Here is a 14,185-nt window from a genome sequence, read left to right as displayed (position 1 = left end):
TATATACCACAACAAAACAAGAGGCCACGGACGATGAAGCTTCGACGATTTCTTTAGTAGTTTGTCCAGAAACTAGTCATTTTCGTCATACCAGGTTTGTTCGTAGACTTCTTCATTCCTCACCATGTAAGTATAATCCCCACTGCGTTCTTCATTCCATAGTGGCCCAGGTGATCTCAACTAATTTTTATGTCAACACATCTTTTGGCTTCTACATACTTATAATCCCTTTACTCTATATTGTTGGAAATAAAAGCAATTTAGCGATGCATAAATTAATTTCGATAACAATAAAAAGGCTAACAACATGTATCACAGATATATGAATCGAAACTAGCACTACGATTTGAATCAAGTTCACGGGATCTAGTGTTAGCAACAGAAATGATATGAAACCGAATAACAGAGAGAGGATAGACGGGGCCCCTACCCCGTGCAGAGACGCGAGGAGACGTAGGCTTCGGAGGATGGGGAAGACGGCGGCCCGTGCAGAGACGCGAGGAGACGTAGGCTTCGGAGGATGGGGAAGACGGCGGCGGCAGTATAACACTCCAAAATTTTTAATTTTGGATTGTTATTAGAAAATACTAAATTAAATAAGGATTTAAAATTTTTCTAAAATATTCCAAGATTTATTTAATTATTGAATTCCAAAAAGAGAGAAAATGTGGAATTTTTAATTTTTTTATAAAGATTAAGTGGAGGGTGATTTATTTGATGTGTGTTTTGTGCCCTAGTTTTGTTTGGCTTGTCTCAGAAAAATGAATATAAAATTTCTAGCGAGCCACGTTTAGTCTCTTTTGGTTTTAAAAAAAAATAAAACTCCAAAAGTCCTATTTAAAAACTAATTCAAGTTTGAGTTAAAAAAATAATTTAAAATGTGTTTTTAACAAGATATGCCTTGTTTCTAAAAGAAGTAAAGAAAACAAGCTCCTAAATAATCTCAAAATAGGATTTCAAAAAAAAAGTGTTGAAATTAGTTTAGTAAAATAGTTTAGAAATCAATCTTTATAAAAAGAAAAGAGTTTTTTTTCTCCTCCCTGGGCCGGCCACCACTCCCTCGGCCCATCTTTCCCCCTCTCCTCGCGCAACCGCCCTTGGGCCTTGGCCCAGCAGCCGGCCCAGCATCGCAGCAGCAGACGCAGCCCAGCTCCACCCGGCACCCGCGCTTTGCCACCGACAGGTGGGGCCCGCACGTCAGCTGCGTCCCCAACCTCCGCCCGCATCGTGCGGGAGCCGCCGCCGCCGCCCGATCCCTTCCCCGCGCACCTCCCGAGGTTTCCCGGGCCTATAAAGGCCGTGCCTAGAGCCCCGCGCCCCCCTCGGAACCCTAGGGCAGCAGCCGCCGCCTCTTGTACTCGAGCCGCGAGCCGCCGCCGTCCCGAGCTCCGTGCGACCGCCGGTTTCCTCGCCTGCTGCGCCCCGGTCGACAAGAATGGCACCCTGATGTTCGCAAGGAGGTGAGGAACTCTCCCGTACCCTCGCCTTCGCTCTTCGCCCCTTGTAGCGCCCTCTGGCCGAGCTCCGACGAGTTCGCGGCCGCCATCCATGGCGCCGCCGCGCGCAGCGCTGCTCTGGCCTCCGCCTTTCGTCGAGCCGACCCACACCGAGCCCGCTTAGTCACACCGCGTCGCCCCGTGTGCGCGTCTCGCCCGATGGTGCCCCGCAACGCCGTCCAGGCGAGCACGCCGCTGCCGCGCATGGCGCGCCGCCGCGAGCGGCACTGCCCCGACGACCTCATCGGCCGCATCCCCTCCCAGCCGTCCGATCTGAGCCGAGCGGCTCAGATCTGCCCTGCCACCGCGGTCAACGCGGAGTCAGCGTAGCTGACTTGGCGGCCACGTGGCCTCCATGTGTGCGCCACGCAAGCACGACCAAGTCAACTGGTCAAGGTTCCCGGTCAGCCCTGGCCGTTTTGCGAAAAAGCCCCTGCAGTTTTCCATAATTAACCCGCAGTCCACTGCCTTTCAAAAATAATTAGAAATAAGTCCTGTTTTTAGCAGTCTAGTCCCTGGATCCATTAGTATTTAAAGATTTAGTTCTTTATGCTTTTAAAATTCAGTTTTAATTATTTAAAATACGAAAAATAGTTCTGTTTATTCACTGTTTTGCCACTGATCTAGTTTTGGCCATAGAATGCGTGTTTTAACTCCGTTTGAGCCCGTTCTTGTCGCGTTAGTTTCATATCGCCGCGCTCTACGCAGTAGTATAAATATTTATCATGTAACTTATTTCTAAATTTATTGATTTAAATATAATTTGATTAATAGCTTTTAAATTTGAAACAATCTAGGGTTGTAATTCGGTTCTCGTTGCATTGTGACTATGTCGATGTAATATACATATTAGCAGTGCTATATTTATTGTCTCATGTTTATGAGTATAATTAATCTGATTAATATTCTGAATGCATTACTATTTAAGTAATTTAAAAACAATTTAGGATTTACACTTCGGTATCTTTATAATCAAATGTGAACTTAAATACTTCTTGATTATAATTTGTTTATTTAAACATGAAGCACATAAATAATTTAGTAATATTTGTCCAGAGTCTTTTTGATTTAAAAGTAAATTATGTTTATAATTTTGATCTTTTGTAAATAAATAAATGCCCATGTTATTAATATCAACCTTAATGATTCTTTATTAATTATAACTTGATTAGTTTAAACATGATCACTCGATTAGTTGCTTTCATATATTCTATTTTTTTTAAAACTATAAATGTTTGATTGGCTTCAGTGATATATAATTAATTATGAATAGAATATGACTAACATTTAACCCTCACCTTTATAATTCTTTATAATTTGGTCAACTCAACTTTCGAGATATTTCTTTGAATAATCCATCACCTATTTTCATAAAAATACGACCAGCGTATAGTCGTCTTCTCCGTTACACTCCGAACCTCGAAAGTCGTGTCCGTTTAACGATAGCTCCGTTCTCAATGGTTCTTGCGTTGTCACGATCGTAGCAATAAGTCGTGTCGTTTAGTGCGCTCTTTCTAAGCTTTTCTTTTGATTGATGCTTGTTCTTAGTCATGATTGTTTGTTTGTCTGTTTGTGTTGCTTGGTTGCTACGAGTAGAAGAAGCGTGGTTCGTCAGCATTGAAGATCAGGCGCTGAGGACCGATAATCGAAGCAGAAGTTGGAGATCAGAAGAAAGAAGCCAAAGAATTCTGAGCAGATAAACGCTGGGAATTAAGGCAAGTGCAGGCACCCTTTGATCATATTGTGCCTATAAACTTTAAATACATTTACTTTCCATTGCATGTGTCTTAATACTGCAAACCCTAAGGACATGACTAGTCTTCTACTATATTCCTTGTATACCTGGGTTTATATATGGGTAGTATAGTGAACAGTAGATATGCTTAGTTGCTCTACTCATCTAATCTATATAATAATAATAATAATGATCTTGCTTAATGAATTCTTCAATGATGATAAATGATTAAATGGTGAACAATGGTCACTTCGGTGATGGAGATGTTGCGGTGCTTGCGAGCATCGTGGTTTGGTTGAGGACAGGGGGAGCGGGTACTGTTGGTGGTCCGGTTTGCCGGGCGTACCCGTCTCTGCTCTCCGTAAGGACTTAGTCAGGGAGCGGCCCCCTGGGACTTACAGTGCAGCTCCAAGCTATATGGCTCTGGCTTGACTAATTATCAGGACCTCCGCTGGTAGGGTGTTACTTTCCGGGTAGGCGTAAGGAATGTAGCTTGGGTATTCATATTAAGAGGTCGGTCAGTTCGGGGTCCCATTGCTATGGGCACGGCTGCCGCGCGCCCCGGCAAAAACTTACGAGTGGCATCCTATTAGTTGGACCCTGTGAAAGGTCTCGTAGTGAAACCCTGCCTGCTCACCTTGGTAGTGTTTTGGAGAGTCGCGACCCCAGGCGAATGGGAATCACGACTTGGAGTGAACGTGCACACCTCTGCAGAGTGTAAAACTGATATATCAGCCGTGCTCACGGTCACGAGCGGCCCAGACCCTCACTTGATGAGCAAATTGGATTCACTGGTTACTTGGAGATGGAACTTGGCGAGGTTGCTACCTCGTGTTTTGGCGGAATGGCTATTCCGTGTTGGCAGGATTGCTATCCTGTGTTAATAATTGGGGTTAATCCTTGGATTACTATAATAATTAGGATAGTCTTTTAAAACATGCTAATTGCTACCTACACTAATTAAGGGTTGGGTTTATGCTACTCATATTTAGTAATAGGTTGTTCTAATAATTGTCATAATTAAAAGAGATCAACTAAAATGCTACCGCAGTCAAACCAAGCCAGCTTTACCTTGTTTTAAGCCTTGCATGTCATTACTTTTCGTCTGTGCTTGCTGAGTTCGACATGAACTCACCCTTGCTATTTCCCCCCACACCCCAGTGTGTAGTAAAGTGCTGCTCAGAAGGACATAGATGCTATGGAGTTTTTCTAGAAGCTTATCAGAAGTGCTTGGCGTACGGAGCCCCCAGTCAACCGTCCCTGAGAAGAATGGAGCCTCAGAAGTTCTAGCTTTTGTTTCCGCGTACTCTGATGTTTTGTAAGTGTTATTATAAATATGTTTTCCGCTATATATAACATTGATTCTGATATTTCTATTCTTTTGTTATATGTGTGGACTTCCTGGGCACACATATGACGACTCTGGTCTTATTTTAAAAACCAGGGTGTGACAGGCAGCGCAGTAGTGTGGCGAGGAAGAGATGAATCTCTCCGTACAAAGGACGACGTCTCGCCCCATATTTATACACGCGTCGCACGCAGCAAATAGGCAAGCAATCAATCACCGTATTATGGAAACCCGCAAGGTTTGAGGCGGGAAATCGCCGTCGTACCATTCACGCGCATATCGTGCATGCGCGCCCATTGGCCCCGCCCGACGAGGCGAGCGCGCGCGCGTGATTCTTCCTTTTCCTCTCCCCAATTGCTTCAACAAGATGGAGATAGCTCAACTTTTTAAGTTGGCCTCACTCCACTTGAAGTAGCAAGATGGGACTAAAGTCTCCCACCTTTCCATATATACTTGCATGTATGAGTGGGCCTTTGGGATTTATTTGAAATTGTTTGGCCCAAGACCCAAAACATCCAACATATATTTCACACATGTATTTATCCTTTTTACTCTATATTTCTTTTTTTACTCTATATTTCACACGTATACTTCTCTACCTATGTGCTGCCGTTGTGGTCGGCACGGCTCGGCTCTAGGCTCCCCTAATTGTAACCGAATTGGTAAACGACCACTCGAAATAAAACATAATCAAAGTTAATACGGATCATGTGATACGTGTAATACGGTGGTAACGGAGTTATTTTGGAGGGTTTTTAATATTAGGCCGGGTTAGACTAGAAATTGTACACGAGTCGTACCACACACGTATGCATGGATAAAAGAAAAGCAAGCACACTTCCAAGTTCCAATATATTGCCAGTAGTAGCCATAGTGGACGGACACATAGATGATTTTAGGCATAATAAAGAAGTCAATGTCCACACAAGCAAGCACACAGTTGTCAATTCTAATACTGCTGGTAGTAGTAACAATTTATTTAACCAAATTCATCCACCTAACATCCATTCAATGGGCATCTCTCCGCTCCTGTACATACAAAAAAAAAAGACATCAGATATATATAACCAACTGAAATATTTGACACATGACGCAAGTTAATTAATTTCGCATAGGATCGAGGGGACGGACCTTTGCTTGTGTCTGTTTTCATTTTCTATTTCTAGTAGAGCCACCAGCTAGCAGCTTGAGCTCGAGTCTGATCCTGTAGCCAACAGTACCATGCAGAGCAGCACAAGATCGTGATGTCGTACGTGCAGTGTGTGATGCCACCTTCGCCACCGCAGCGTTTGCCGTGGCACACAAACACGCTTGCACTCTAGCATCTCCATGATCGAAGAGATGATGATACGATGAACCATAGCCAAAATGATCGACCTGCTGCATGTTTCCACACTCGCATTGGGTTAGTGTCCGTGTGACCCTCTCGGCTCAGCTTTAGCTAAGCTATAGTTCGTCTATCTGGATCTTCTGTTCGTTGTGTGAACTAAGCATGTAGATGAGGGAATGATTGAGGTGATCGATCTTCTTCTCGATCTCTCTTGTAGTACTCTCTCAATCCTAAATTATAAGTCATTCTAAGAATCTTGGAGAGTCAAAGTATTTTAAATTTGACCAAAATTATGAAAAATATATATAAAGATTTATGACATTAAATAGATATAATATGAAAATATAATTAATGAGGAACCTAATGATACTCTTAGTTGTTATTATAAATGTTATTATCTTATAATATAAATTTAGTCAAACTTGAAATTGTTTGATTCTCTAAGATTTTTAAAATGGCTTATAAATTGAGGATGGAGGGAGTAGTAGACTAGCCCTAAGAGACTTATTTGTACCCTGCTTTAGTTTTGTCCTCCTCCACAGTTGCTGCCTGCTTGCTGGTGGACTTGTGTGCTAGCACACGCTAATAACTAGCTAGCAGGTTAACAGATTTGCTACGCGTCCTTATTATTACTACCATTTTGTGTGAGAGCCAATGGAATGAGGCCCAATAATGGTTCCTCTCCTTCTAGGCTTCCAATGCATCTCCACCAGCGACCCCTACCTGATGAACCTCTTACAACAAATTAACGAAGTATTTTTTAGTCATGATGTTTCAGACAAGCGAACAGGCTCATTGAAAGACAACCCACTAATACCTTCCTTTATCAAAGTTGGAGAAAAGCTACATGCCAAATAGGCATACTTGCTCCAAAAACTCTACAATATAGTTGTTGTATGATGGAGTTAGTGGAACAGAGCTGAAAAAATAGAGTAGAGTAGGCCCAAACAAACCCTCACTCTCCGGTCTCCAGTCTCCACTAGTGAGTAGCTCCATCGAGCTAGGGTGCCTACGCAACGCAATCAAGCTAGTGAGCGATGGAAAGCAGCTCTCGGTTATCGGTGAGGCGATGGAGTTAGTGGAATAGAGCTGAAAAAATAGAGTAGAGTAGGCCCAAACAAACCCTCACTCTCCGGTCTCCATTCTCCACTAATGAGTAACTCCACCGAGCTAGGGTGCCTACGCAACACAATCAAGCTAGTGAGCGATGGAAAGCAGCTCTCGGTTATCGGTGAGGCTGAGGGCAAGGTATAATCATAAAAGATGGACGAAGATACGAGATAGTAGAAGACATCTGTCACATGCCAAAGATGATGTTTTGGACCAAGGCCTGCACGGCTGCACACCGATGGGTCATGTTGCTGACTTCTGGCCTGCTTGTGACCATCGATGCAGTTGAGTTGCAAATTGAAAGATCCAGCAAATAAGAGCAGCAGTCAAAATGCAATCACTTCCAGCCTAATAATAGTATTTACTACTGCTGTCCGGACACGATTCGGGAGGAGTATATTGCCATTTGGCACATACCGAGAGTACCTCAGTTAACCAATACACTGAAACAAGGATATGACATATTGGAGTTAATGTGATTCATGCAATTGCCAGATGCTAACATGAATGTCTGAAATAAGAATTGGCCCATGCACACAGCTATTGATCCTTTTTTTCCAAGGCTATTTGGAGACAATTCATATGAAACAATGTGGCGCGAATGTCTGTAAACAAGAACTGGCCAACGCACACAGTTATTGGATCCTCCCCCCCCCCCCCCCCACCCCCAAGTTATTTGGAGGCAATTCATATGAAACCATGTAGCAATTCATGCTTCACTGAGCGTTGAACAATAAGTCATCCAATAATAAGGTAATAATGTGTTTGGAGTTGGACATTCGAACCCAAGGGGGCAGTAAACAACGCACTACATTGCATGAATTTAAGCAAGCCAAGGAAGGAGTATCATTTGACTGTCTAGAATTCAAAAGGTTTCAGAAAAAGTTGCAACTCGTGCGCACTGCACTTGAAGCCAACTCCAGTAGTTCTATCCATAGAAAATATCATGAAAGTGGTAACCCATAATTCACATGAGCAAGCAGACACCTATTGGACCAATAATTTGGTTGCAATTCTAGCAAAACAAATGTCTCTAGAGTCTAGATGCACTTCAATTATCCTAAGACTAAAGTAAGAACAAGTCCACTGCTAACAAAAAGGGGAGAAAAGAACAGAGAAATTCAGCTCTACTGATCTCCATTGCTGTCATCCTACCAATGATTCCTTAGACGGCCATTATATCACCACAATTGCGCATCAATAGGATGGATCCAACGAATAGACCAAGAACCTTTGCTATCTTCTGTACAAACAAAAGAAAATGAAAACACAGCATTTAGTTATCAGAGTTTCTCAGTCAAAAAAAGAAGTAACAAGAAAGGTTTTTGATCAAGGCTTATAAATGTTATAATACAGTAGCAAGCCAAATTAAAGAGGGAACAAAATTAAACTATTTATGAAAATAATTTGAAGGCCAAAACATGCAGCCAAATAAAATACATAGGCATAACCTAGTCTACATAACATGTAGAGCAGAGATATTATATGTACACTCAAATTCTAAATGGCAGCACAAACCATAACGCAGAGTAGGGATAGCAATACTAAAAAGAGGGTATATTACATGGAACCACATAATTGGAGATATCTTGCAAAACCCTGGTTGCATGGTTGTAATGTTTGCTAGCTTGCTGTCGTAGAGACTTTGTGAAACAGTACGTAAAAAAAATCCAGGTTTATATTTATCAATGATGACAGATGAATAGAACCTATATTTTTTTGTAATTTATGGTACAACCAATATCTATTTTTATATTCAATTAAAAAACAGGTTATGTGCCAGAAACAAAGATAACCTGTAGGTCTTCTGCAACTTTGATGACAGGCGAATAGAACATATGTATTCTGTACTTTGTACTACAATCAGGTTTATTGCATTGAAAAATGGGTTGTGTGCCAGAAGCAAAGATAACCACGGATTTCTGCAGCTATTGATGATAAATAGAATCTATATTGAAAGAGTTGCTCCCACACTAAGGGATAGTTTAAACTGATTCTTGAGCCTGATTTAAGCCAAATCATTGGCATATGAGAGAGAGACACCTCAACCCAAGGAGCTGCAGAAATTGCAAATCCATGAAGGCACAAGTTAATAAGCAAGAGCTCACACTACGCAACCGAACAATATACTAGTTCACACAACATTAATGTCACCCCTAAAAGATACACAAAGTGGAGAATGTCACCTTGCAAATATATCCAAGTACTCGTCTGAGATGGGAGTGGCTGCGGCGCACCGACCCCGGGGCCCCGTGGGCTGCACTCCCGGCCCCTGCAGATCGCGAGGTCCACGACAGGTTCCAGGACTCGGTTCGTATCGTCCTTGGAGACGGGGGCGACGCTTTGTTCTGGCTAGACAACTGGCTGCCAGCGGGACCGATCAAGGAGTTCGCCCCGGCGCTGTTCCAGGCTGTGAGGCCCATGCGCCGCAAGCGAACTGTGCGGGACGCCCTTCTCGACCACACCTGGGTGCGCGACATTGGCGGTGGCCTATCTGCGGCAGCCCTGGCTGAGTACGCCTCTCTCTGGGACATGCTCCTCGACGTCCAGCTAGACCACAGCACCCCAGACCGCTTCGTCTGGAAGTGGTCCGCTTCAGGGGTTTTCTCCTGCGCCTCGGCATACGCCAGCATGTTCGATGGCACCGCTCCACTCATTGGCGCCAAGGAGATTTGGAAGACGTCGGCGCCACCCAAGGTACGCTTCTTCATGTGGCTCCTGCTCCACGGCCGCCTCTGGACTGCCCACCGACGGTGGCGTCATGGCCTACAGCCAGCGGCGACGTGTGTCCTCTGCGAGCAAGAGGACGAGTCGCAGGAGCATCTGTTTGTCGCCTGCGCCATCACCAGAGAGCTGTGGTTCCGCATCCTTAGCTGGGCGGGAGCCCAGCAGCTCGCCCCTCCCCCCGGCGGCTCCACCGGCGTTATCGTATGGTGGATGGACACAAGGCTGAGGGTACCGTCCAGCCGACGCGGTGCCTTCGACTCCCTGGTGCTGCTAGTCTCGTGGGAAGTCTGGAAAGAGCGGAACCGACGTACCTTCGACGGCAACTGCCTAAATCTCAGTCAGCTTTTGCAGCGCATCAAAGACGAAGGGGAGGAGTGGATCGGGGCGGGCTTCAGCAAGCTCGCGGCCATGTTCGTTGAGACTTAGTGCGACGAGTGCCTCGCCTTATCCAGTCGCAAAGCCGTGTAATCCCTAGTACACCACTCGAAGTTCCACCGTTCTATCCGGTGCCTTCTGTCTGTGTTTCTTGGCTAGGGGCGGCTCCAGGCATCTCGCCGCTGCCAACCCTAGCTCTGTATTGAACTCCTTTCTCCCTTAAAGCAATACACGCTATAGCGTGATTTTCGAAAAAAAAAGTCGATAGCAAGAGCCTCAATGGTGAAAAAGTAAGGGACTCCAAACAAAAGGGTCCATAAAACGTAGATTGCTATAATTTGATCCATGACACTAACAACAAACACGAACACAGTCAGACATAACCGCAAACACGAACTGCAGCAACTTGATTCCGTCAATTTCCTCCCTAACCTAATTAGGCTCCAGGACTATCACATACACAAGAAAATTTTCCAAATATGGACTTCACATCAAAGCACAATGTAAGATGATTATCTGTGCAAGCAAATTAGTGAGACAACTAACTCAGCAATCAGTATATATGCACAACTAATAATACAGCAGAACTCAGCAATCAGTATGCACAGCTAATAATACAGCAGATGTGCAGGAGAAATAAAACCAGAAGCGTAAGCCAACTCACAATAACCTTACAATTGCATGCCCAAACTCAATCCTAATCTTTCACCAACAAGGCGGCAGGGAGACCAGCCGCCTGTCATCTTAAGCGTGCTCCCCCCCAACGATGCAGATTATTGTAAAACCGAAAAACTTGTACAATCTACCATTGCCACCCCCAAAATTCACAATCGCGACGGCGTTCCCAACCGTGGATCGTTGGTACTACTAAGTCAACAATCAAGGCGAAGTGCGACACACACACACACAACAAAACAAAAAAAGGGGTGTGAGAATTGAGATGGTCGAGGGGCGCTCACGTCGTTTTCGGCCCTCTTCCTCTCGTCGTAGAGTTGATTGAACACGAACACGGCGACCTTGTCCCACGCCTCCGCCACCGCCGCAGCTGGACCCGCCATGATCCCGCTCTCCGTTCGCCCTCCGGCGCCTCTTCTCCGGTGGGGTTCTTGTAGGGTTTTGATTTCGACTCTACCGATGACTTCTTTCTTGCGGGCGGCGTCCTCTCCTCCGCGAGCTAATAATAAATAAAAACCTGTAGTAGTAGAGTTGATTGGAGGCGGAGACGTCATCTTGATGGGCCTTTTGGGCTTTTCGTCCCAGATAAAAAGAAGATATGGCCCATTAAGACCCAAATGGAAAAAAAATTTTGGAAAAAGAGTTAAAAAACGACTCCGCTGGGGATCGAACCCAGAATCTCTGGTTCCGTAGACCAGCGCCTTATCCATTGGGCCACGGAGTCACTTGTGAGAGAAAATTTGTTTTTAATAAAAATCAAAAGTATTAAACACCTGTTCACCACTACTGCAAATATATATATATATATATATATATATATATATATATATATATATATATATATATATATATATATATATATATTTTGTAAAACTGCAAATAGAATATCTGGCATGTAACGTTTAGCCAGTAGATAACTGCCACGTGTGCCAGACGGATCAGGCTGCGCTCCTCGACCAAGAAAGATTGCCGCGGCCGGCTTGCGCTAGGCCCACTGATTGGCTTGGCAGCAGCGCGCCGCGGCAGCAGAGGAGAGGGACTGAGGGAGCGAGCGCTGGACATGGCGTCACTGTCTGTCGCCGCCGTGGCGGCAACCACGGCGAGGCCAAGCAGCAGCGGTGGGAGAGGGCGCCGTCGTCTCAGGGTCGCCTCCATGGCCACCCAGAAGGGGCAGAAGCCGACGACGGCCAAGACCGTGTCCGGCACGACGAGAAGATCGGTAAGCACCTGCCTCATCCGCCGCCGCCATTTCCTAGGTACGCCGGCCGGCCTCTCGTTGTTGAGTGTCTCAAGAGAGAGAGCGGCGTGTGGTGCCAGCAGGGCACGACGACGACGACGGTGTTCCCGGTGGGCGAGCCGGGCCCGCGGGCGGCGGGGACGACGACGACGAAGAAGGCGGCGCCGGCGGTGAAGCTGCTGACGAACGTGGAGAAGCTGCGGCTGCTGACGAAGGCGGAGCGCGCGGGCCTGCTGTCGGCGGCGGAGCGCGCGGGGCTGTCGCTGTCGGCGGTGGAGCGGCTGGGCCTGCTGTCCAAGGCGGAGGAGCTGGGCGCGCTGTCGGCGGCCACGGACCCGGGCACGCCGGGGAACCTGCTGGCGCTCGCGCTCCCGCTGCTGGCCGCGGGCCCCGCCGTCGTGTACCTCGTCCCCGAGGAGCAGGCGTGGCAGGTGGCGCTGCAGGCCGTCGCCGCGCTCGTCTGCGTCGTCGGTGGCGCCGCCGCCGTCGCCGCGTCCACGTTCGTGTCCAGGCTGCAGGGCTCCTCCAGCTGAGACGATCTCGCACGCGTTTGCAGCCGGATTAGCAAGGCATTGCTCTATGCTTGTAACATTTTTTTTTTGTGGATTTGTGTGCTCCTGTGTCAAGATAATTGTGATATATATATATATATATATATATATATATATATATATATATATATATATATATATATATATATATATATAGCTATGAGACACGTACCGTACGTGCACGTTATTTATTTATAGCGAGCTGAAGAGGTGTGGTTGTGTCAGGCCTTGCTTTGCCAACAAAGGAGAACACGATGTAGAGTGAGAGTGTATTCCTTGTTTCTTGGGGAAATACCTTGCCGCCTCACCTTGCTTGGCAATGGCAAGGACGTGTGTCCGGTAGTCTTTTTTTTTTTTTTTTTTTTTTTTTTGAGGTGATGTGTTCGGTAGTCTTAGAGCAGCCCTAACGCGATAGTGGTCTCAACTCTCAACCTCCACGTTTACATACATCTTCCACATCACGACGAGTGGTGATCTCGCAACATGACAAAGTGCCTTACAGAGGCACTGAAAGCTCTATCTGACATAAAGCTCTCACTTAGGGTGGCGGTGGCCTCATCAACATGTTATCGAAATAGCTAGCGTGATAATTTAAAATATTATATTCAAATGTGAGAGAGAGCAGAAGAATTAGAGTAGCCAGTGACTAGAAAAACGCTAGACTTACACGACTTCCTCAAAAATATATGTTATGCACTTTATTAAAAAAATGTATGTTATGCACCTTAAAAAATTATTTTTTATTTAATCACGTGTCCAAATCATTTAGCTATTTGGTCGAATGGTTGTGGCCACCCTTACCCGAGGAGATGGGAGGCAGGCATGAGTCATCTCGGGACCAAAGTTGCATGATCGTGCGTCATTTTAGGATGGAACTTTTCAATGGGAAGATTGGGAGCCCTTATCCCTTCCCTGCTTGTGTGTAGTGTGTAAAAAGAAGTATGGCTGTGCGTTAGAAGGATGGGAGCTAGCCTTATCCCTTCCCTGATTATATATGTGCAGTGTAGCTTTTTGTTGAAGCTAACAGCATCTTTGCTAGCTTGGGTTGGCGGTGGTATTAGAAAGCATGCAAGTGCCACTTCAGAAAAGAGCTCAGTAGCAATTGGATCTGACCTCTTTCGCACTAAAATTTATATCTTGCTCTATTGAATTGTGCTTCTCCTTTAATGAAGTCAGTATTATATATTCCATGCAAGTCATGTTTTTTTATATATGTTCTATGAACAATATGGTTTGAGAAGTGGCGTAGCTAGGATCTAGAGCAAGGATGGTCCTTAGATGTAAAATCAAATTATAGAGTGGCTCGTGTGCAATTTTCATGATTTTAGAGAACTATGATATCTACTATATAGTTTAACTTTTAAATGGTCCATAGGTCATATGTCCACCTAGTTAGCTCTGTCTATGGGTTTGAGGGTTCCCCACAAGCATCAGTACCTACCAAGCACTACTTCGACCCTAATCTCTGACGGGATAATGCAAACACTGCCTCCTATCTTGGCAAATGTTTAGAGTCCTACTAAGTAGCTTTTTACCTAAAAGTTAAAATCACAGAGCATGATTCTTTATACGCTACCGTAAAGTTAACACTACTCCCTTAG

The 14,185-nt window shown here is 45.2% G+C and overlaps 2 protein-coding genes and 1 non-coding gene across 5 annotated transcripts; 1 reads left to right on the top strand and 2 right to left on the bottom strand.

The window, feature by feature from the left end:
- On the bottom strand, positions 7,866–11,394 carry LOC110429845. Its single transcript, XM_021446521.1, has 2 exons — positions 11,081–11,394; positions 7,866–8,262 (listed from the first exon to the last, which is right to left on the bottom strand). The coding sequence occupies exons 1-2, from the start codon at positions 11,348–11,350 to the stop codon at positions 8,185–8,187; spliced, it is 348 nt and encodes a 115-aa protein (XP_021302196.1). The 5' UTR covers positions 11,351–11,394; the 3' UTR covers positions 7,866–8,184.
- On the bottom strand, positions 11,448–11,520 carry TRNAR-ACG. Its single transcript has one exon. It is a non-coding gene; the product is annotated as a tRNA-Arg (tRNA).
- On the top strand, positions 11,761–12,690 carry LOC110429606. 3 transcript variants are annotated; one of them, XM_021445789.1, is made up of 2 exons: positions 11,761–12,015; positions 12,090–12,690. In XM_021445789.1, the coding sequence occupies exons 1-2, from the start codon at positions 11,857–11,859 to the stop codon at positions 12,564–12,566; spliced, it is 636 nt and encodes a 211-aa protein (XP_021301464.1). In that variant the 5' UTR covers positions 11,761–11,856; the 3' UTR covers positions 12,567–12,690. The 3 variants fall into 3 exon arrangements, with proteins under 3 accessions (XP_021301464.1, XP_021301465.1, XP_021301466.1); XM_021445790.1 differs by having other exon boundaries at positions 11,771–12,015; positions 12,114–12,690; XM_021445791.1 differs by having other exon boundaries at positions 11,773–12,015; positions 12,117–12,690.

This window comes from Sorghum bicolor, chromosome 8 (genome assembly GCF_000003195.3).
Source record: "Sorghum bicolor cultivar BTx623 chromosome 8, Sorghum_bicolor_NCBIv3, whole genome shotgun sequence".
NCBI lineage: Eukaryota > Viridiplantae > Streptophyta > Magnoliopsida > Poales > Poaceae > Sorghum > Sorghum bicolor.
This window is presented reverse-complemented; position numbering and strand designations above follow the sequence as displayed.